General features: G+C 45.4%; 1 protein-coding gene across 1 annotated transcript; it reads left to right on the forward strand.

Annotated features, from left to right (window-relative positions):
- Positions 1–432: 432 nt before the first annotated feature.
- On the forward strand, positions 433–3,081 carry ASCL4 (achaete-scute family bHLH transcription factor 4). The gene has a single exon (XM_075084132.1). It carries the CDS (start codon positions 1,050–1,052, stop codon positions 1,614–1,616), a length of 567 nt encoding a protein of 188 aa, XP_074940233.1. The 5' UTR covers positions 433–1,049; the 3' UTR covers positions 1,617–3,081.
- Positions 3,082–21,241: the final 18,160 nt, after the last annotated feature.

Here is a 21,241-nt window from a genome sequence, read left to right on the forward strand (position 1 = left end):
AGAGGGATTTTCAGCTCCCCAATTAAAGCAGTGTGTAGGGTCCACCAGGTAAGCCAATATCTATGTAAACATCTAGTAATAGCTACACAGGGGGCAATCAGGGCATCACCTTTGTATTTGTTTATCTGAGGCAGGTGCTTGTAGTGATGACCAGAACGTTCCTGCAATTAGCAGAAACATGCAAAATGTTGAAGATTTTTTGAAAGTGTTCATGTTCAATTTGTGAAACTCACACTTCTTGAAAAAGCCTCTCTTTGGGTGAAGAAAGCGGTTTTGCTCTTACGCTTGCACGTATGCATTCTTGATCTGACATGACTTGCAACCACAAGAGAGCACTCTTTCCTTTGAAGATTTCTCAGCTTCCCCAGAAAGCTAGAGACATGCCATTTAAGTTTTGCAAACTGCTTGTGAGCTGTTTCAGTTAGACCGGAGCAGCCAAAACAACAAAGCTTGCAGTTGTCTTTTGGATTTCATTGTGAAAAGCCTTTGGGTAGTTTTCAGATGACAGAAGATCCTTGGTTCCTGAAAGGGAGGAGTTCTGCCAGAACTTTGAAGATCCCTGTAAACTTTGCAAATTACCCATCTTTTGGAGACAATTATATCAAACGATATTGTGGATTACAATACATGAGAAGTGTTTCGAGCCTGGAAGATTATTTATGTTTGGCATTAGCTCTTATGGTCATAATTTCAAGTGGAGAGAAAAGGAATACACAGGAACCGTCTTATTATCTTTTGAAATATGAAGATCAGAGGAAAAGAAGGGTTTAAAGTGTGGAGTGATGGTCCTCAAAACCTGTCTGTAAATTAGCTGGCATCCTGCATCTATAAAAACAACAAGACTTCGAGCTGATTTCCAGGCACAGAGTGGACCTCATGAGTTGTTAGCAGTGCTTTGAGATCTGAATTTTTATACGCCGCAGGAGGAGGAAATTGCAGCCTGCGGGGCAGAGTACCTATACAAATGTTTCCTCCTTGCTTGGACTGATAGAAGATTTGGAAGCCAAATTCAGGAACTGACATTCCACTGGTGAGGAAAAAAAAGAAGCATGGACATCAATAAAGATGATGACGGACTACTGAACAGGATTGCATTTCCAGGAGCTATGTCCCTGACTAACACCCATGTGCATCCCCATGGGGTGCCCCTGAGAGAGTCCTTTGGGGTTCCCTTCCATCTGGACCCATCTTACTGGGAGCAAGCCTACAGTGGGCATGCAGGTCGCATCTCCTACATCCCATTCCCTGGCTACGTGGGTGTCTATGACTATTCGTTTGAGCCTGCGTTCATTCGAAAGAGGAACGAGAGGGAAAGGCAGAGGGTGCGCTGTGTGAATGAGGGCTACACACGCCTGAGAGAGCACCTGCCTAAGGAATTTGCTGACAAGCGCCTCAGCAAAGTGGAGACCCTGAGAGCAGCAATAAGCTACATCAAACACCTGCAAAGCTTGCTGGACTGCCATCCCTTAGGGTCTAACAGTAAGGAAACGCTCTCTGCCAAGGAGCTCGCAGAAGCTCGAAGTCCTGGTCCCCCACGGGAGTGCAACAGTGATGGAGAGTCTAAAACCTCTTCAGCTTCATCCCCCTACAGTGAATTTGAGGAGACAGGCAGCTAGGAAACAGCCTCTCTGGAGACAGAAACCTTCAAGCTCGGTTGAAAACCAAATCTAAAACCCTGGGGATTTTTCTGCAGTTGAAAATGAATACCAGGAAAAGGGAAAACAGCTAGGGGGAAAAAAAAGGTATTTTCAATCTGTCAAAGGACTTTAAATGTTGATTGTACAAAATCTGAAGCTAAGGAAACAGTTATCTCTGAGGTTGCTTCAGCTATGTTACTAAACTTTATTTGGATTGTTAAAAATGAAGCAACTTTTGTATTCTAGTTTTCATTCAGCTTTTATTCTTTTCATCTATTTTCTTTTGCCTTTCACTCAATGAGACAGCAAAACCAGAAAAACCTATTTCAGGAAATCCCTCTCCCCTTTCTCCTGCTTCCTCCTGTAAGTTTTATTGTCTGTTTTTCCTGACTGCTAACCTGAGATGCACTAGATTGCAAACACATGGACTGGGAAAGATAAGATTTAGATAAAATGTCTTTCCCTAAAATTTTTAGAAAACTCACAGAAATACTTCTATTTCTGAAAAGACAAATTTTTAGTATAAATAAGGCTATATTTGGGAATGAATTTCTTTTACGGAATCTTCTAAAGTGAAAGAAGCAACTCATACATTGGGCACTGGCTATTTGGTGATTATTCGAAGGATAATTTTCAGGGAAAGAAAATCTAACACTTTCATTCTAATAAATGCTAGGAAGAAGGAAACAGGTTTCTGTAAGACTGCAGCACCTTCAAAAGCAAAGCTCCACTCATGGTACTGAAAAAAATGTTGCCAGCCTTTTTCTTTCTTTTCTGAAAATTGAGCTTGTGGACAAAATAGTCTTGATTGTGTCTTTTTGACAGGTCAGAGATCGTATGCTTAGAAATATGTTCCTGTAGTGGTTAGGTACTGGTGTGTACAAAAAGGATATCATTAAATATATCAGTTTACATCTGCATGGAAATGTAGGTATTTATCCTTTTGCTGAGGATATTGTGTTACTTTTTCAAAGAATGCACCTTTTAAAATTAATATCTCAAAATCTATGAAATAAGTTTAATTTGGACCATGTCTAATTAAAATGAGAATTTTTCTCCAAATTGCTCAAAAATCTTCCTTTCTCAAAAGCCAGATTTACATAACATTTAGGTATGTGCTTAAATCCCATTCTGAACATGGGTAAACTCCTTCTAACCCATGCACTTTCAACAGATCTTTCAAACTTTTGTTTTTTTGGCCTCACGTTGGTGAAATGGTTTTGAATCTTTTTGTCTTGTCTTCATGATATGCTGACTTAACAGCCGAAAAAATACTTGTGTATAAATAAGAACAAATACTGACCAAATACCTCAAAATGTGTCCGTATATTTCATTTAAATAAAAAATTTAATTAATCCTGGCTGTGTTTTTTTTTTTCATTTTCAGTTGCTAACAAATGGGACAGCACTGTTCGCAGGAGTAATGACTTTTCAGGAAAGAATAAGGAAGTAAATATGAACTGCTACCCATGAAAATAAATTTCAAATCTATATTCTTAAATCTAGATAAGGAGACGGTTTGTTCTGTGGGCATCTAATCAAAATCATTTGGAATAAAAATACTGATTTCTAGAATACTACTCGGAACATTTATACACTTTTAGCTATTGGGTGCCTGCCTTCAAGTACTTCCAGTCCACATCTGGGTCTAGCTAGTGCTGGAGCTCTGAACCCAATTATTTTTCTTAATTTACAGCCAATAACCTTGAAAAATAAACACATTTAGGCAAATCACAGAGCTCAGAAATGTAAGAAGCCTAAATGAGTTGTCCAAATAACTTGCTGCAAACTGTTCACTCAGTTTGACTGTATTGAAGCAGCGCTGCTAAAAACATCCATGGCAGTCACAGGCTTCATTCTTTATTCTTTGTATGGTAGCCAGCTTCCTTCTCTAATTACTATTTTGTTTTCCTAAGGGCTGTTACTTCTGCAGGGTCTCTTTCCCAGACTGAAAAGGTAGAAGTCTAGTTACCTGGACAGTTCTAAGGATCCAGAGCTGAAGCACTCAGTTTTGAGTGCATAAGCGTTAATATTTGTTATCCAAGAAAAGGGAGAAGGGCAAGGTAGTGGTCTGAATGTCTCATTGGGATTGATTATTTTTTCGCTTTTTTCCTTCCCTTTGCAGTCTCTGACAAGAGATTCAACGTCTCTGCCTCAGTTTTGAGATTTCTGGAAATACAGTAGTGCTGCTGGTAACTCTTGTCAGTAAGCCTGAATTGCGTTTCTCCCTCAAAGCAGAGATTAAATCTTTGTTATCTATGAAAAACATACACTTCCTCAGAGTACCTAAGACAAATTCTGTGAAATATATAGTTGTTTGTAAAGCAGTCTGAAGATGAAAAGCAGTTAATATACATATAATCACAGTAAATAGCCAAATCAAACTAAACCACTAAAAATAAAAATTACCACTGATACTTCCTGGGCAGGAGGCATCAGATAATGCTCCAAAATAAATTTTTTGGTCAGATGGTTGTCACAGAGGTATATTCAGAAGCCATAATCCTCTGATTTCCAAATCCCAGAGAGACGGTGTGGCTTGCCACCTTCTCCATGATCAGCTAGTTAGGCTGGCTGGAGAAGTGGATTGGGTCGTGCCTTTGCCCTCTTTCAGCTTCGTGTCACATGGGATGTTCCTCAACTGGAGTGTAACCAAGTAGAGAGCATCACATCCTGGGCCTGTGTTTGGCCGTCGCCACTGTAGGGTCTCTCTTCCCATGTGAGAGATCTGCTACATGCCCAGATGGGACTGGTTTATTTGTTACATATCCTTAATACTCTGCAGTCAGAACCAAACCTGTATTTTGTGAAATAATATTCTGGAAAAGGCCTCTGGACCTCAAGTCAAGGAGACTGGTTAAAAGTCTATATTTCAATAAAATGGTAGCAACTTTTTTTTAGATTATACATCTTTAACAGCTGTGGAGATGTCCTTAAAGTACCTCCCAGTCCAATCTCAATGCTGAAAATGCAAAAGCTGGAATGTCAAATGTAGCTTCATTTAATTTTAAAGGAAAATTAATTTCTGGATGAAAAGGAAATTCTTTCTGTGGGAAAAATCTGTCCCAGGTTGAACCATGCTCCTTAGGACAACAGTTCCTGTTATCATGCAAACATCTTGCACACTTTTACCATACGGAAGTAGAAAACAGCTCAAGATTTCCCAAATATGGATCAGTGGTTCCTAAAGACATCAACAAAGGTTTCAAGTGAATGCTACATTTCAAAAGCTTTCTTAAGTTGTTTTTGTCTAGACAAAGGTTTTCTTCAAAGCTTCTAAAGTGTATCATTATCAGACTTGGAAAGCAGACAATGATCCAACTTGTCACCCTGAGAATTAAAGTTTTAATAAAAATCTTGACCAGAAGAATTCTCTCCATGTGGCGCAATTACTATTTATAAGAAAGGCAAACACTGATATCCCTAGGCAACCATGCTACAGCTTTATCAAACTTGAACACCAAATGCAAACACTTTAATCTTTCTATCAAATGTGAAAAAAACCACACATCTGAAGTCTTCCCTCTTCTGCCATTAAATTACAAATCCATTTGCTCCTTGATATTATCAGCATTTTAAAGATGTGTAATCTTGGCCATGGGATTGCTTTTAATCCTCTAATAGCGATTTAGCTAATTTCTTTGTAAGACCCCATCCACACTCCTTTCATGTTATATTACCCAGTGTCAATAACATGGCCAAGGAAAACCAGAAGGTACTACAGAAAAGTCATGTTCAGACAGTAAAGCAATCAGGGCCAATTTATCTCACTGCAATAAATGAACAGGGAACATCCACATGAAAATAAAGAATCTTTGAAGACATTTGTCACCAGCATAGTTGGGAAGGAGGCAAAACAAGATCCAAAACATATTGACTCTCAAGTGGTACCAATGGGAGACCCCTGCTGAAGTTAGCTGAGGTCAACACTATAGCTGAGTAAGGTCTTAGTAAGTGTCTCCAAGATAGAGTCTAAGCGAATATAAATAACTTCAGTGGGTGCTCATCACTAGTAACCCTCAGCGTACAGATAAATGGCTACAGAGTAAGTGGTAAATTTGTTCTAGACAAATGGGGAGCAGCAAAATGGTAAGACCACATCTGTACCTAGCTCTTTTGTGAGACTGTCCAGCTGTAGATCTGGAAGCTCTGTAAACACAAGGTGAGCAACATTCTCCATCACCCTGAAGGTGTGTTTGTAGGTTAAAAACTGCTATAAATGCTCACTCATGTATTTCCGACATTATTTTTACACATATCTTTTCTTTACCTCACTGTGAATACATCCACTGACAGAGCAATGGAAAAGTTCTCCAAGTTGCCCTGGCTGGGAGAACAAACTAGAGGAGTGAAGGTGTTTCTAAAGGCAGATGCCTCTCTCTCTCCATATCTCAGTGGATCTCCATATAGTGGATCAAATGGTGAATCAAATACAGACTGGGGTTAGGCTGGGACGCTACTGAAATGAGCACAGACTGCCAAGAACATTTGCTTGGAATTTACATCAGTCTGGCAAGGTGGCACTGCTCAGAAGATGCCCCAGAGGTGGCTGAAAATGTTATTACTCAGGTACCCTGAGCCAAGACCCTGGAAACTCAATAGGAACCAGCATGTTGATTTGTGTCTCACTCATGTGGAGTGAAAGGGCCACCTTTTTCTGTCATCAGAATATCCTTTCCCCTACCCGCTCATATCCACCTTGCATAATTCTTCCACTGACCCTGGGGTCTGATTAATGTAGCAGGCACAGCTAGCTGGTGGGTTGGGGACCCAGCACCCAGCTGTAGTTGGGCGGGAGTGGGATTCTGGAGAGGCAGGTGGTGGCAGGGTGGGAGCGAAGGGTGGCAAAGCCCTTAATCATTTTTTTGCTAAAGACAAAGCAGTTTTGTTGTCTGCTTTCCAATGGAAACAAAGCTTAGACAATGCTCTGTGTGTGAGATGTTCAGTATCCAAAGACTTCTGAACCTCTGATTGATTTTCAGCCAACCCACATGGGAAGAGAGTCTAAAAATGCAAATAAAATTTCCCTTTTTTTTTTTTTTTTCCTTCAAAGCAGGGATTGGGCAGAGGCAGGGAGCCCAACTTACGGCTTATGGCTCTGGGTGATGAGCTGTGGTGCTTCACACTGGGTCAGATTCCTGGCCACCCAACTGCTGGAGGCCACAACCTCTGGGGCAGACACAGAGAACAGGCAGTGTGTCTGCTTTTTAGCCACCTCCAGTCATAACTGGGTGTATTCATGTAAAGTTGTCAAGGGCAAAACACCCGTCTGTGAAGCTGCATGGCTGAAGACTCTGATTCATTACCACCACTGTCTTTAGATATGTCTGAAGGGGCCAATACCCCCAAAACCGTGGGTTACAGGGGTGGAGAGCAGCGAGGGAGCCTGTATGTCACTCTGAGTTCCCTCACCCTTTTTCAAAAGCTTTTAAGCCAGGCTTGTGGGATTCACTGTCATTTCAGAATGAACCTGCATTTGCTGAAGCACCAAAAGTAAAGTCTATGTTACTGTGGACCTCAAGTTTTATCTATTTTTTTTGCACATGCAGGAAATTAAAAGATATATTGGTATGGATCATGTTTTTTAGCCAGGCTAAAAGAAGCCTTAAAAGAGAATCCATACATCTCTCTGCCAGTTTCCCCCTTGAAAATTTTGGAGACGTCTTGGCTCACTTCAGATATGACTGGAGATAGAGGTCTTGAAGACACGAAATTCCTACACAGTCCATGAACACTGGAACCATCAGAGTAAAAAGACACACCAAATTAGAGTCCTTGCAGAGGGGAGAACTAACGCTGAATTGTCTTTTCATTTTGACCCGCTTGATGGTCAGCCAGCCCATGGGCACCAGCCAGCCATCAGCAGGCATACATGCTTTGCACTAGCATAACATGCTGCCTTTTGCCTGTTCTGCTGGGTTCATGGGATAAAAATATGAATATTTGGAGGGAGTTTTGGATTTGGGGGTTGAAGCTGAATGAATGGACTGTGAGAGGCTGAAGGGTTGAAAATGTGGGGAAGGTAGTGGGCAGTGAAGCTTGGGAGCGTATAACACAACTCTAAGTCAAGCTGCATTTGCTGTGCTGCTCCCAAAACACCTTGTTTGTCCCCATGATTTTATTTTGATGTGGTGTGGTTCTGGGCATGTATAGCAGATTTTTGTGTTCCAGGGCTGTCAGCCGTCAGCACCTAATCCTAACCAATCTCTTCCATCTGCACTGAGATCACAAGGAGAACAAGTAGTTACAAATAACTGGAATTTTCATGTATTTTTATGTATTTGCTTTACTGCCAGCATTATGCTATATTAGGCTGCTCTCTAGATGTAGCTTTTTTAGATTTAAGAAGCGCCGAAGAAGCCCCAGGCTCAGCTGCAGGGGGTTTATCCCAGGGGAACACTCATGCGGAGGTGATGTGTGCATCCCCACACCAAGAGCTGTTGAAGCTCACTGGTGCTTAATGAATGAAACCGATAATAAACTGTGTATAAATTAAATAAGCCAGATGTACAAACGCAGGCATGTGTTTTGTGGTGTTTGTGCACAGGAAAAGGAGGAAGGATGGCAGGAGGGAAGGAGAAAAGAAAGTGAGTCTGACGTGTGGCATGCTGCTTGATATCAAATCAGCTGCATGGATGAAACAAGGAACAAATTAGATATGACACATTTTGGGGGAAGATTAATTCCTGAAGAAAAAAAAACCAAAATGAAAAGTCTTAAAGACAATATATTTGCAGGCAAACCCTGTGGAGATATAAAAAGCCTGTGAGATTTTGCATAGCAGAAATGTTAATGAGATCAAGCAAAGCAGCAACTCTTGCGGACCAGGACTTAGAGAGGGGCATAGGCAGGGCTGGAGAGAGGCATGACTCCCTCCCTGGCCCCACCACCAGCTAACGTGTGTGTTTTTCTACATTTAAAGTGCTTTTCTCCTTCCCCGAGCATATTTATCCTCCTCCACTGGGAGCGAGGAGCGCTCATGTCCCTGGAGGACAGTCTTTGCATTTTTAGCCCAGGGGTGCCATGAGTTTAGGGAGGACTGAGCTTTCCCTCTTGAGTCTTTGCTCACTTCAAGCATCCCTCACAAGCTTGACCATGATTGCCTGCATCTGGTGTCTCTGTCCCAAGGCAGAAATGAGAGGTGGGGCAGGCTGGGGCTGAACTGCATGGTGGGCCTTGATCCTGAAGGAGGAAAACAGAATAGTGGGGAGGGTAAGAGGAGACAAGAGCTGCGTCAAGGAGCCTGGAGCATGGATGGAGGCCAAGCGCAGGAGATGTCTCTCTTAAACGATTAGTTGCACCACTGGCACTGCCCTTCCTCCTTTTTCCTCCTCCGTGCCCATGGCAGGAGTCAGGAGTGATGCTGGAAACCACAGGGACGTTGTGTTGGGCATCGCAGGGGAAAGGGAGAGTGCTGGCTCTGTGAATGGGGGCGAGGGGACCGGGCCAAAGTCTGTAGTGTGAATGTCCAACTCAATATAGTAACACATCTGTTAGAAAGAGGAATCAGAGAGCTGTGGGCTAGGCATGTTCTGCTGGACATGATGGAAAGCTTTGTCAAGATCAGGACTATAGGAAGGGCTGTTCTCTGCTGCTAGTGTTTTCCAGAGTGTGGATATAACGATATCATAGCGATAATGCCCACTTTCTTTACATTTGCCATTCACCATCAATCCCCATAATTTTCCTTTTCTCCATCCTGTCTGCCCCTGTAGCCCTGGCTATTGCTATGGGGCAAGGGTATAGGGGCATGTCCTGGCTGTGTATTTTCTGTCATTCTCATACAGCAGCCTGATTTTAGCATCCCTTCTTGCTAACGCCTCTCTGCTGATCACACTACGTGTGGCCCTTGATGCAGATGGTTGTTCCTTGCAGAATCCAGGCAGGGAGCTGCTTAACAAGCAAAATTTAAATTAAAAAAAAAAAAAAAAAGCCCAACCCCTATCAAAAAACAAGCAGCAATATGATTTTACCACCAGCCATTGTGCAAAATTGGAGGAGACCACAGCATTTGCATGACAGTGAGTCTGCCTGCCTGCACCTCAGACACACCACATTTATCTGCCTACCATCTCTTCTCATGCGTCTTTTCTTGTTCATTATTGCAAAATACCTCCAAGCGTATTTCTTATTGAAGTGTGGAGCAGTAACGAGCAGGCTGTGCTCTAGCTGGGGAGTGGAGGGGATGATTACAGAGCTCGGCCCACCTGCTGTCAGGAGCCAAGTGATAAACCCCTATTACTTCAGTCCCAGGTTTTCCCTCTGTTTCAACAACAGTGTGGCCCTCCTCTTGCCTCTGTGCTGGGAACACCAGTAGATCCTGCCCCATTTCACTGGAAAATATCACCAGGCTGCTTCTATACCGCTTTACCAGGAGCTGGTTGCAGCCATGGCACTGCTGTGAGCTCACTGGGCTTCTTGTCCCTTGTGTGACTGGAAGCGCCTGAGTCCCTGTGCTCATAGATAAATCTGCCCTTACGTGTTACCCAGCTCTGGTATTGCAGAGCTGGTATCTGCGTCTATTCTATTCTATTCTATTCTATTCTATTCTATTCTATTCTATTCTATTCTATTCCAGGTATAGTGAGGGTGGTGGGGACGAAGAGATCTCTCTGCCAGTTGTCATGCCAACAATGCCACCAGCATCCTCCTTGCCATCAGCTCCCTCCTGCTGACTAATGCAAACCATCACTGAAGCCAGGCAAAAAGCCACAAAAAAGACCCAAATGAGTGCTCAGGCCCTGCCCAGTTCCACTATTGCTTCCTGGCTCTGACGATACACTCCCAACATGGCTGGGCAATGTTGTACCCACCCCTGCTCGCAGGGATGATGCCCCATGCAAGCAGTGGTGGCACATCCCAAGGGACCTGTTAGGACAGATCAAAGCTGGGCACCTACAGCATGTCAGTGTGACATGCTGTACAAATGCAAGATATTTGCCTCTGTTTATGTGTGGTGTGCTCCACAGCTTTGCATTTTGCAGTGCTATGAAATCTTCAGAGGGTCCATTTATGTTGACAAGCCTGTAAAGCATAAGGTTATTAAATGTTGTTTATAGTACCCTGTTTGAAAAGCTCATTAAGTTACCAGCTGGTTTTTTTGCTAAGAGCATGTTTCATAAGGGCGCCAAATAGTATATGCATGTGCTATGGGAGCTTGTGTTGAAAGGGCAAGAATAACAGCAGTGACGCCTTCATCATGCACTGGCTGAATTACTCTGTCATAGGGATGGCCAGTGTTATCAGAGGTGAATGAAATATGTTACTTTGTGATTGAAAAAACATTGCATTTAAACATTTTAAAATTTATTTTTGGTAAAACTTTTAACATTGGCTATTTGCTGCAAACTTTACTGGAATTTTACTGAGGTCATTGTCTTAAAGAGCACATTTTACATGTGCATCTTTGGTGAAAAGTCACAGTTTAGGTCATTTCGTCACCTAGTACTCACCGCAAAACCTAATAAAGTTACTGTGCATGTGGAGTGATGGGCATCAGAAGCTGTGGCTGGGTGGGAGATGGTTGTTCAGAGTGAGGATTAGGTGAGAGCAACACAGCCAGTGTGGCATCATGTGAAGCAGGCATTTGCAGAGAGCAGCTGGACAGGAATGGTTGGAAACAAACAGTTTAGACTGAGTTAAAGGAGATGCCTATTGATGTGTTGGAAAAGGATCCCAAGGTTTCATCCATGTGGGCCTACTAGGAAGGTGGCACTAAGAGCGTATTCAGTCTCAGGGTTTTTTCTTCCCCAAGAAGGAAGCCTAAAGTGGGGTCTCTGGCCAGACTTTCCATGGCAGAAGCACAGGGTAAGAACACCTCTAGGAAAGTCACTGGTGAGTTTTCTTCAGTGTTCTTAACTGCAAGACATAAAGTAAGAGTTTAGTAATCAAGTCCAGCATGTAAGTGTGGGCACAGGCATCTGTGGGGCAAATGCCACAGAGTGCCTACTACAGCAGGCACCAAGGTCCAGGGACCAGCGGCTTGGAGCATGGGGCAGGGCAGGGGGGCATCTGGTCTAAGTGTCCAGTATAACGTGTTACTCCAGAGTGACAATGGCAGCAGCAACCTCTGTCCAGGAATCATCAGGGCGATGCATTTTATTTTATACTCGAAATAAATTTTACAGACAAGACAATGTTTCTTTTGTAAATAACTGTGATGGCCATTTCCGTTTTGAAATAATACAATTGAAAATACTGTTAAAATGTATTTATATTGAACCATGCCTGCAAATGGAGGCAGCTTTGATTTTATTTTTGTCCTGAAAGCATTCCCTTCTTTTCAGCTAGCCCTAAGTTTTAATACTGAGAACAAAGTCCACAAGCTTATGCTTAGATATTGACAGCGACTTGATCGCAACAATTAGGAAAGCAACTTGGCAGAACTGGAAGCTTAAGGCATCCACACCATGAAAAGTGTGACTGGAAATCCATTGGACTTAGAATTTACTTGGAGAGGTTTAAGGAAAGGCAGTTTGTAAGGCAGAGTAAAAAAGCGCAAAAGCTTTGGAGAGTCACTGGGATCCCTGGAATATCAGATGCTATTTTTTTCTGAGACTCCTTGGGATGGAGCTTTTTGGAGAATAAGTTTTATAGAGAAATTCCGGTACCTCTTTATTTCAGCCAGGTTATATATATAAAAATATTACAACACAGAAGCTCCAAAGGGAAAGTGTGTATAAGACAGGCTATCAGGCAGTACTAGGAGTATATGCTACTTGGCACATTATGGATGTGAGACAACACCTATATGATTAAATCATATCCCTCCGTTCTTTCTTGTTTTTTTAATCCTAGGTTCAGTGGGACAAACTCACTCCCTCATGAAAGATCTGGCAGCTCCATCCGAGTCCTGAACCCTATCCAAGTGATAATTATACCTGTTTGAAATCCAGGAACTGAGAAGTAGCCTCCAGCCACTCAACAAAGGCTGCTCCAGTGCTCCGAGGAAGCGGTGCCGACACTTCCCTTCTCCTTGTCTGCCTCCTGCTGAAACGCATTTGCAGAGTTTCCTGAAGCCTCTAAGGCTTTTCCAGAGATCTGGTGGAACCAGATCTGGTATGTCATGAAGTATCATCACATGCAAAGGCAAAGAAACACCCCCACGGGCATAGTTAATGCAGATAAACCTTAATGGCTTCCCCCCCTCTCCAGTTGCGTATAATTAATCTTGGTTCAAATTGACATGTTTGATCTGCTTCTTTTAGACTTTGGATGTCTTTGAAGGAAGGGGGAGACCTTGTGATTTGATCTGGAGTGCCTAGGATATGCTCGGTGTTTAGCGGGCAGATTCCCTGAGCCCAGTGCTGGTCAGATGTGGAGGGCTCCTGGCTTGCAGACGTGGGGTGGGAGGGCAGAGGCTGAGGTGCTTCCCAAGCCGGGCCTCATGAGCCCCTTCACCTCAAGCCACCATTTCTCCAGGTCTCCCGTGAGTGATGAGGGCACCTGAGGCCCAGTGGTGGAAACCTTCTGCAGAGAAGAGGAGCTAATCGTCCCGCAAACAGACCCTGTAAGTCCTCTTTCCTGCAGTGTAAAAGAAAAGAAAGGCGTAGAGATGAAAAATGTATCCACTTCAAACAGGGAAATTTCCATTTGAAGTGCCGTCTTCGAGTCAAATCCTCCCCAGCAGCAGCACTTTTTTTCCCCTCAGTAGTGTGTATCAATTTCTTCTGACAACAGTTTCATGGCTTCGGGATAAAAAAGCCCAGCTCCATTGGTATTATATTTTACAACTACAGACAGACCATGGAGATTAAAATTCTTTGGATGAGTCACCAAAGATGGGGAGGGGGGAGGTGGGTCCGCCAGGCGTTGTGAAATGCAGGTTGAACACAAAACAAACTGAATCCAGCCTTTCATCCCCGGCAGTGCCATGGAGGCTGGGCCTTCTCCTGCATCAGGAAGAAGGTGGACGCAGGCGGTGGGCGACGGGGGCAGAGCTAAGGAGACACCATCACAAGGGGCCTTGCATGCTGCAGAGGTGGCAGAGGTGGCTTCTTGCCCTCCACGGCAGCTGACTCAGGGCTGGGGAGGCCTCAGGGCTCTTCTCACTCCTTATGGCACAATATTAATTTCTCATTTCCCTGGCAAACACAAGCAGCTGAAGAAGAAAATAATTTCCGGTTGGTCCACAAGGGTTTTGTTTTTGTTTGGGTTTTTTTTTTTCCCTGCTGGAACCAAAGGCCTCCCTTAAATGTTTTCTTCCCCAAAGTGCAGCGTTTTGGTTTGATCTCCAGAGTTTTTGAAGTCCTTCATGAAGTAAAGCGAAACAAAACCCCATGTGCTGACATGCATTGCTGAAATGTTTGCCACTGAAAACGTCAGTCAAACACTGTCCCTTTCCCCAGTCTACCCTCCTTTCCCACCTTCCCAACTAAACGCCCTGATGATTTTGGCATGGAGTCTAGATGAGTCAAATAAGCTTTATCAGCAAAAAAAAAAATCTGCTGGAGGAAAACCACCTCATGGCACCCCAGCTTGCCCTGGAAAACTGCCTTCACTGGGAGCGTAGCCAGAGGGACCTGGTTTAGGCCATTGGTGGAAACCTCTCTGCTTAAGGTTGCCTTGTGCGTAGCTTTAATCCCTTTGTGCAGAGGGAGCTGGAGCCTGCCAGGAGCTGCCATGGGATTACTTTCTCTTACAGTATATGTTTTTTTATTGCATCAGATTATGGTTTTAAACCTCAGCATCCAACCCAGCCACCACTCCTCCACACTAGACACTACCCTTGCAAGTAAGGGAGTTGGGGTTAGTTCTGGCCTCACACTGGTACACTCAGGAGAAGTCCTCCAAGAGCCTTTGCAGGCTGTTGGCAGAACTGAAGATGTCTGAAAGCTTCATTAACTGGCTTCACACCCATAACATGTCCAGAGTCTAGATAAAGGACTCAAATCCTCCAGGATTGCCCCAGCCCCTCTTCCTGAATCTTCTGCTCCAAGTGACACTGGTCTCTGCTGAGACAGGCTTGTGGAATTATGGTGGGAAGATCCCTAGAAGACTTCCCTGCCTCTGCAGTTGGCATTAATATTAGGACTAAGTCAGCTACGAGCTCCCATTTCTCCCTCACTGATCTATTTACCTCATGGCTGTTTTTCTGGGCAGCAGCACAGCCTGGATGCTCAACAGGGCACTTTCCTGAGTGACAGTGACTTTCCCCAGCAGCTTGGTCAGCTCCTGGGAATTGCATGGGGTGCGCTGCAGGTTGCAGAGAACAGTTCTGGTCTCCCAGGCTGCCCTCCCAATGCTTCTTGTCCATGTCTGCTAGGTTCAAGCCTGCTCTCATGCTGCCATCTCCTCTTGCAAAGAGAAGTCAAGGATGCACCTAGACAGAGCTACTCAGTGGGATTTTGTGTACCTTCATCCTCCTTGTGATAGAGACACTGGGACTCAAACATCCCCACAAACAACCTGATGCTCTCTCAGCTTCTGTCCCTTAGCACATGAACACATGCAGGTGGCAAAAGCGAGGTGGCACATTTAGTCTTCACAAAAGTCTAGGTTCTGTATCCTCAAAGCACAAAGTAATTTAGACACCTCACTGGCACAGAACTCATGGTAACGGTCCACCTCAGAAGCTTTGCTTTGTAGCCAGAGGACTATGAAAACTTAGAAAAGTTTTGCAGTGACTACTTGAACGTCTGAACAGCTTACAAGCTCTTCTGCTTTTAGTTTAGATCATGACAGGAGTGAACCCAACCCTCCAGCAGTGCCAGAAGCTGCAGAAGACAGGCACACAGGGCTGCTGCACGCTTGCAGGGCTGGTGATGAGCACGGGACAGCTGGGGCCGGGCTCTGCAGAGAGGTACTGCTGCCCTCAGCACCACCCGTAGGTGCAGAAGGAGATGGTTCGTGAATCAGAGCTTGATATTTAAATAGGAAAGACTGGTAAAAAGTGAGAGTAAAGGAAGTCATCTTTATCCCTGTTTGCAGATAAGGCACCAAGACATAGGAAGACAAAATGACTTGGTACAGGCTGGACAAGTCTGTGGTGGATCAGAGTGCTGAAAGCTGCTCTCTGGAGATGTAACCAAATGCCTCAGCCTTATGCCGAACTTTTCTCTCCAGTAACAGGTCTGTGACAGAGGATTCACTTTCTGCCAGAGGAACAAGGAGGAAAGGAGACAGCAATGGTGCTTTTGGCTGCTATTGATAATCATCAAATAGTTTGAATTCCTGCCTGAGAGACAAGGAAACGAGTATTTGTCTCACAAACAAGGCTTCATGTTTCTCAATCAAGATAAAACTTCTGTCTCATCCACTGACCATTAATGGAAGAGCTCGCGGGGTCTGGCAGGAAAAGCAGCCAGAAGCCTGTGTGTCTCCTGAACTCATGGGATTTGTGGAGGCCTTGCCCAGGTCACCTGCAGCCCTGGGACTGAGGCAGGGAGGGATGGGGGGGTACAGGAGGGACAACCCCTCTCCGGAGCAGCGCGAAGTCCCCAGCACACCACGCACCTGTGAGCAAGGGTCTCCCTTCCCTGATGTCCCCTCCGTGGCCTGGCCAGCTGCCCTACGGGTGCTGCAGCCCTCGTGAGACCCCTCCCCTGGGGAAATGCTGCACTGTGGAGGTGCCCACTGGCTCTGTAGGTTCCTGAGGAGGAGAGCACCCGGCACTGCCTGCACAGTGCTGCCTGCACCGAAAGGCACCCTCCTGCCAGAACAGCCCCACGTTCCAGGCTGGGCAAAGAGGTTTCCATGGGTGCAGAGGTTTTCCCTCCACCCCAGGGCTCAGCCCCCCCCACCCTGAAGGAGCTCCAGCTCTGCAGGCACGTACAGGCTTACGTTGGGAAGGAGGCAAAGTCCTTTCTGGGCTACACTCAAAATACACAGATACTCAAAATGGAGAAGAAAGTGCTTGTCACAGTAATTTCTGTATCTGCCTGATAAAAAACTCCTATGAGAGGTGAATGGCGAAAATCCCTTTAGCAAGAGCTACAGTAAAAATACACTCCAGGGGAAAAATAATTTACAGTGATACGTTTTTCTTCCTCATCCAAGAAGTGGTTAAGGATTTGGCAGGGAAAGAGTGGAGGAACTGATCACCCCACCTATGATTTTAAAGCTTAATTGTCTGCAAATGCCACAAATTTATAGTCCAACAATAATAAGCATTAGACAAAAATAAAACTCTGGGTTGTTTTTTTTTTAATAAAGATTAAAACTGCAAACAGGTTACAACTCTTAAAAGCCAAGAGCTGGGTAACCAGGTGATTTATCGGCTGGGCGCTCCTCCAGCCAGGAAACCTACCTTTTCCTTCTGCCTCAAACTACAGAAAGGGTAATAAAAAGTTAGGGTTATTATTTTTTATTTTGGCAGTACCACCTGGAGCCTGCTACCTCAGGACTGACACAGAAACAGAGCATGGTGCTGGTACCCCAAGACCCAACTGATGGAACCCAAAGGGCTCACAGTTGCTTGCCACAGGGGGATGATGCTGCCCACAGGGCCCGGGGAGGTTTTGGTGGCTGTTCTGTCTTTCCTCTGCCACGAGGGTCAAAGGGCAACAATTTGGGGCAGAAGCACGCTTGGGTGCTTGTGCTGACATAGAAGAGCTAAGGCCAAGCTTTACACAGTCCCTCATACGCTCCAGGCTAGGCAGGGTTCAGCGATCCAGATCCTCCTCCATTATTCTAAGTACTGTATTTGATTGCTTTTCATCCCCCTCCATGCCCCCTTAAATTTTGTCATAAAACCCTAATGCCTTGTCCTTGAGTGTGTATATTCACAACCACTGGCAGCCTGCATTTCTCCCTGGGCGGCTCTTCCCTATGAGCATGCTCAGGTTTGGTAATCTCCTACTGCTTAAGTGATTCAGGTAATAAGCTGCTGCTCTAATGCATCAGGGCTTGGACCTTATCCGAACACACCCACTGCCTCATCTTCCCCCGCGGGAGCTGCACCCCTCCCTCCCCTGCAGGGGCCCCTTCTCCATCTATTTCTTCTTCCCCTCCTGACATGGCAGGGGAACAGGTTACCCGGGTTTGCATTTCACAGGAAAGAGCAGAAAGCCCGACCTACCTGACTTCCCACCCCACACTGGCTCACTGGGTCTGAGAACAGAGAGGGGAAGAGCCTGGGCTCCCACCTTGCCTCCCCAATGCAAGGCACAACTTGCACAGGGGAAAAACGGGGTTGATGCCTCAGTTTCCGCAGGCACTGAAGGAGAAGAGAAAGGAGGAAAATGCTTCCCCCCCTTCCAACCACGCGCTGGGCAAAGCTGAGCCTAAGCAGAAAGCAGGGTGCTGGCTGTAGCTTAGATGGGGTGGGGGAATAGCAATTCAGGCTCCATCGCAAGGCTGACTCAAACACCCCCATGTCTCAGGGAGGGCAGCCCAGCCCCTATGTGTCTTTTGCTAAGCTAGTAAATATTAGATTGAGTGCTGGCAGATGACTCCATTTCCCTTTCCTGGTCCTAATCTCTGCAGTTAAGATTAGTGATTATTTTGGTTTCTGAGCTTTATATGCAATGTGAACCAAAGCAGTCTCCTGGATTTTGGGAACAGGGCACAGGAAGATGGGGATGTGGTCAGCACCATGAAAGCCAGCAGCAGCAGCAGCTCAGGATTGCTTAGTCGGTGCCTGAGGAGACTGAGTTGCACATCTGCCCCAGGGAGTTCAGGGGCTTTTCTGTACCCTCAGCTCCCTGCCTCCCTCAGCTCACACACCACTCGGCACTCCTCCCGCTTCAGGGAACGACCCCCCACCCTCCTGTTACATATTGCAATTTAAAACCAAATACCCAACCAGAAACCACATAATTATTGGTGTTCCGTGGGTGCCAGGAGGTTACCATCTTCCTCTCCCTCCCACAGTGCAGGGGACAAAGCACCTGCGCCTGGTATCGCCCTGGCTGGGGATCTGCAGAGCTCCTGCTTTTCCGCGTACACCTCCCACTGCCACCTCTCCAGGCAAAAAAACAGAGGTGTTTGCAATTGAAACCCCTCGTTCTAGGACAGGGCTCAAGAGAGCAAAGCAAATGCCAGGTACAGGCAGGGCCCGCTGCTTAATTGAAGCCTTCCTTCTGCAAGCAGGGGAGCATGTTGGCACATGCTGCAGGAGGGATATTGCTTTGATTGCTTTGAAGACTGGGGGGCGGAGGGAGAAGAGAAGAGGCCAGTTAAGTGTGTTTATGTTTGAGAGGAACAAAGGAGAGCGGAGGAGAGGCCGGGGGGGGGTGCCTGCGCCAGAGATGTGTCAGAGATCACTTGTTCCTCCTGGGCCAGAACACCAGCCCGGGACCACCAGCGGAGGAGGCCCCAGTGTGTGCAGAGCTGTGTTTAAAGCACGGAGGGGAAAGATAGAGCAGAGTAAAAAAACTCCTAAGAGTCTTAGGATGGTGATTAAACATGATGCAGGTTAGACACTGGGCTGCCAACCAGTGGAGTGTGCAATACAGACAAATGCACCACAGCAGATAACACTGCAAGCGTGTACATTGCTGGGTCCTGGTTTCCCCTGGGGGAGGCTGAATTAGGGAAGTTAGGGAGCCCTGGGGTACACAAAGTTTAACCAAGTCGAAGAGAAGGAGGCCGTGAGCTGCACTCCAGCTCTGCCATCCATTATGGCAAATCAAGCACGGGTTCCTCTGCTGGCAACGCTGCCGGGAGGAACTGCCTTCCCAGGAGGAACTCTCACATGGCCAGAGGCTGAGTGCTGCCTCTTCTGCCTCACAGTGCACCCCAGCGAACAGCACCCCCCAGCACGGGGGATGCATTTAGAGGGCTCTCTTTCAGTGTCATCCACCATGACCAAAAACCCAAAGTGCTTCTTTGTTTGCTATTTAATGCTGTGCTGATGGTGACGTGCACAAGTCTCTGAGTGCACCGTGAACAAGTCAGTTCCTGACAAGAGAGGAAGCGCTCACCCGCGCTGTCGCTGCACAGCACCAGTCCCTGCAGCAAGCCCTGTGAGCACAGAGAGGAGGAAAATGCCACTGAAGCCACCGCCAGAGGTGACACCTTCTACTTCTCAGAGGCAGTAGCCGTTTTGGCAGGTCCAATCTCTAAGTTAAAACACCTTGTTCTCAAGCAGAGAATAAGATAAACGCACTGGGCTATTTGTTCTCACTAAAAAGAAGCCTGCATCCAAGGACTGGTTTTATTGCAGTGGCTGAAGGCAGACTTAATACAGACACCCTGTGCGAGGCCCCAAGGCCAGCAAACCTTCTGCTGCGGGTCATCATGCAGATGACTGAATCAACTACTCTTAGAGAGGGAATAGTTGAGTGCCTGCAGTTGCAGAGGTGTGCAACAAGCTCCAGGGGCGTGGCGTAGATGCGGATCTTCTACCTGCGGTTTTCCACCAACAAAAAATGAAGAAAAGCAGACCCTAACACTCACCAAAGCTTTTTCAGTCTTTCAGGGAAGGGAGGGAAGCACGTCATACATTAACAGATACTTCTGAGTTCTCAGTAACCTTCCATGGAAGCAGTGATGGTTGGATAACCATATTGGCTCTTCGGTGTTGCCAAGATGCTTCTGCAGATCCACCTGTATTTCAGCACATGAATTTTAATACTGCATGCCTTTCCTACCTACATTTTTTTCATTTATTTTTTAAAATGCAGATTAAAAAGAGTTAGTGGACAGCCCTATTTGGAATAAAAAAAAAAGAGACTTGAATTACAAAAACATCCAAGTTTAAACAAAGACCTGGTCGACATCTTACATTTTCACTCTTACTTTTTTAGGTGGTTAGGAAACCAGCACTCTCCATACAGCACAACCTATAACGAAAACTAGTACTAGCAACAGGAAACCAAAATTGGCAGCACTTCTTGCATTCTTCAATGCTAATGCATAAACACTGATGATCAGAGAGGCTTAAGGCATACATACAAGAGCACCTCCATGGTACACAGGATTTCTGCTTGTTGTAAAAAACCTGAAATTTGTCTCTTAGCAGCAATGGTAGGTAAAAGTTGAAAGGAGAACTCTGTTTGAGAAATGCTTCTGTATTTTTAAATATGAATGTTTTAAGGGTTCCCTTGTGTTCCACATCACAGAGTCTGAAATACTTATAGACAGAAACTTCTGCATCGAACATGCACTTCTGCAGAAGATTTGAGACCAACAATTTGACTTTCAGTCACTGGAGGTTAATTCACGTTTTTAAGTGAAATGATTTTTGTCTGAATTTCAGCAAGCCTGTCTCAGAGACGGCAATCTGGAACAATTCTACTGGAGAAAGCAGGGAAAACCAAGAAACTGTCGTTAAAATTCAGATTCACAAGGGCTCACAGCAGTGACTACGACTGCACGTGCTGCTTCTGAACCTGCAGCAAATACAGTATTTGAACTTAAGAAACCAATAAGCACAAAGTGATTAAGATGGTAAAAAGCCATTATGCCTCCTGCGAACAACAGGTTTCAGCCAAGATCCTAAACTTAAAAGGATGTTTCATCAAAAGGCACTTCAGGCAATCAATCACTATCTGCTCCTTTTACATGAGTCCTTGGCAGGGCTCCACTCTTGCTTTGAGGTTTTGTTTTCCTCCAGCTGCCCTCTTGTGTCTGCATACAGGCTTACAGGCAAGATCCATCCCCTAGCCAGTGAGGTGGACCCAGCGGGCCCGGAGAAAGACAAACGGTAGCTATCACACTCT

The sequence above is a fragment of the Phalacrocorax aristotelis genome, chromosome 1, assembly GCF_949628215.1.
Source record: "Phalacrocorax aristotelis chromosome 1, bGulAri2.1, whole genome shotgun sequence".
Lineage (NCBI taxonomy): Eukaryota > Metazoa > Chordata > Aves > Suliformes > Phalacrocoracidae > Phalacrocorax > Phalacrocorax aristotelis.

What these genes read in the sequence shown, in the direction of transcription:
- ASCL4 (XM_075084132.1), top strand. Translation starts at nt 1,050, where the DNA reads ATGGACATCAATAAAGATGATGACGGACTACTGAACAGGATTGCATTT.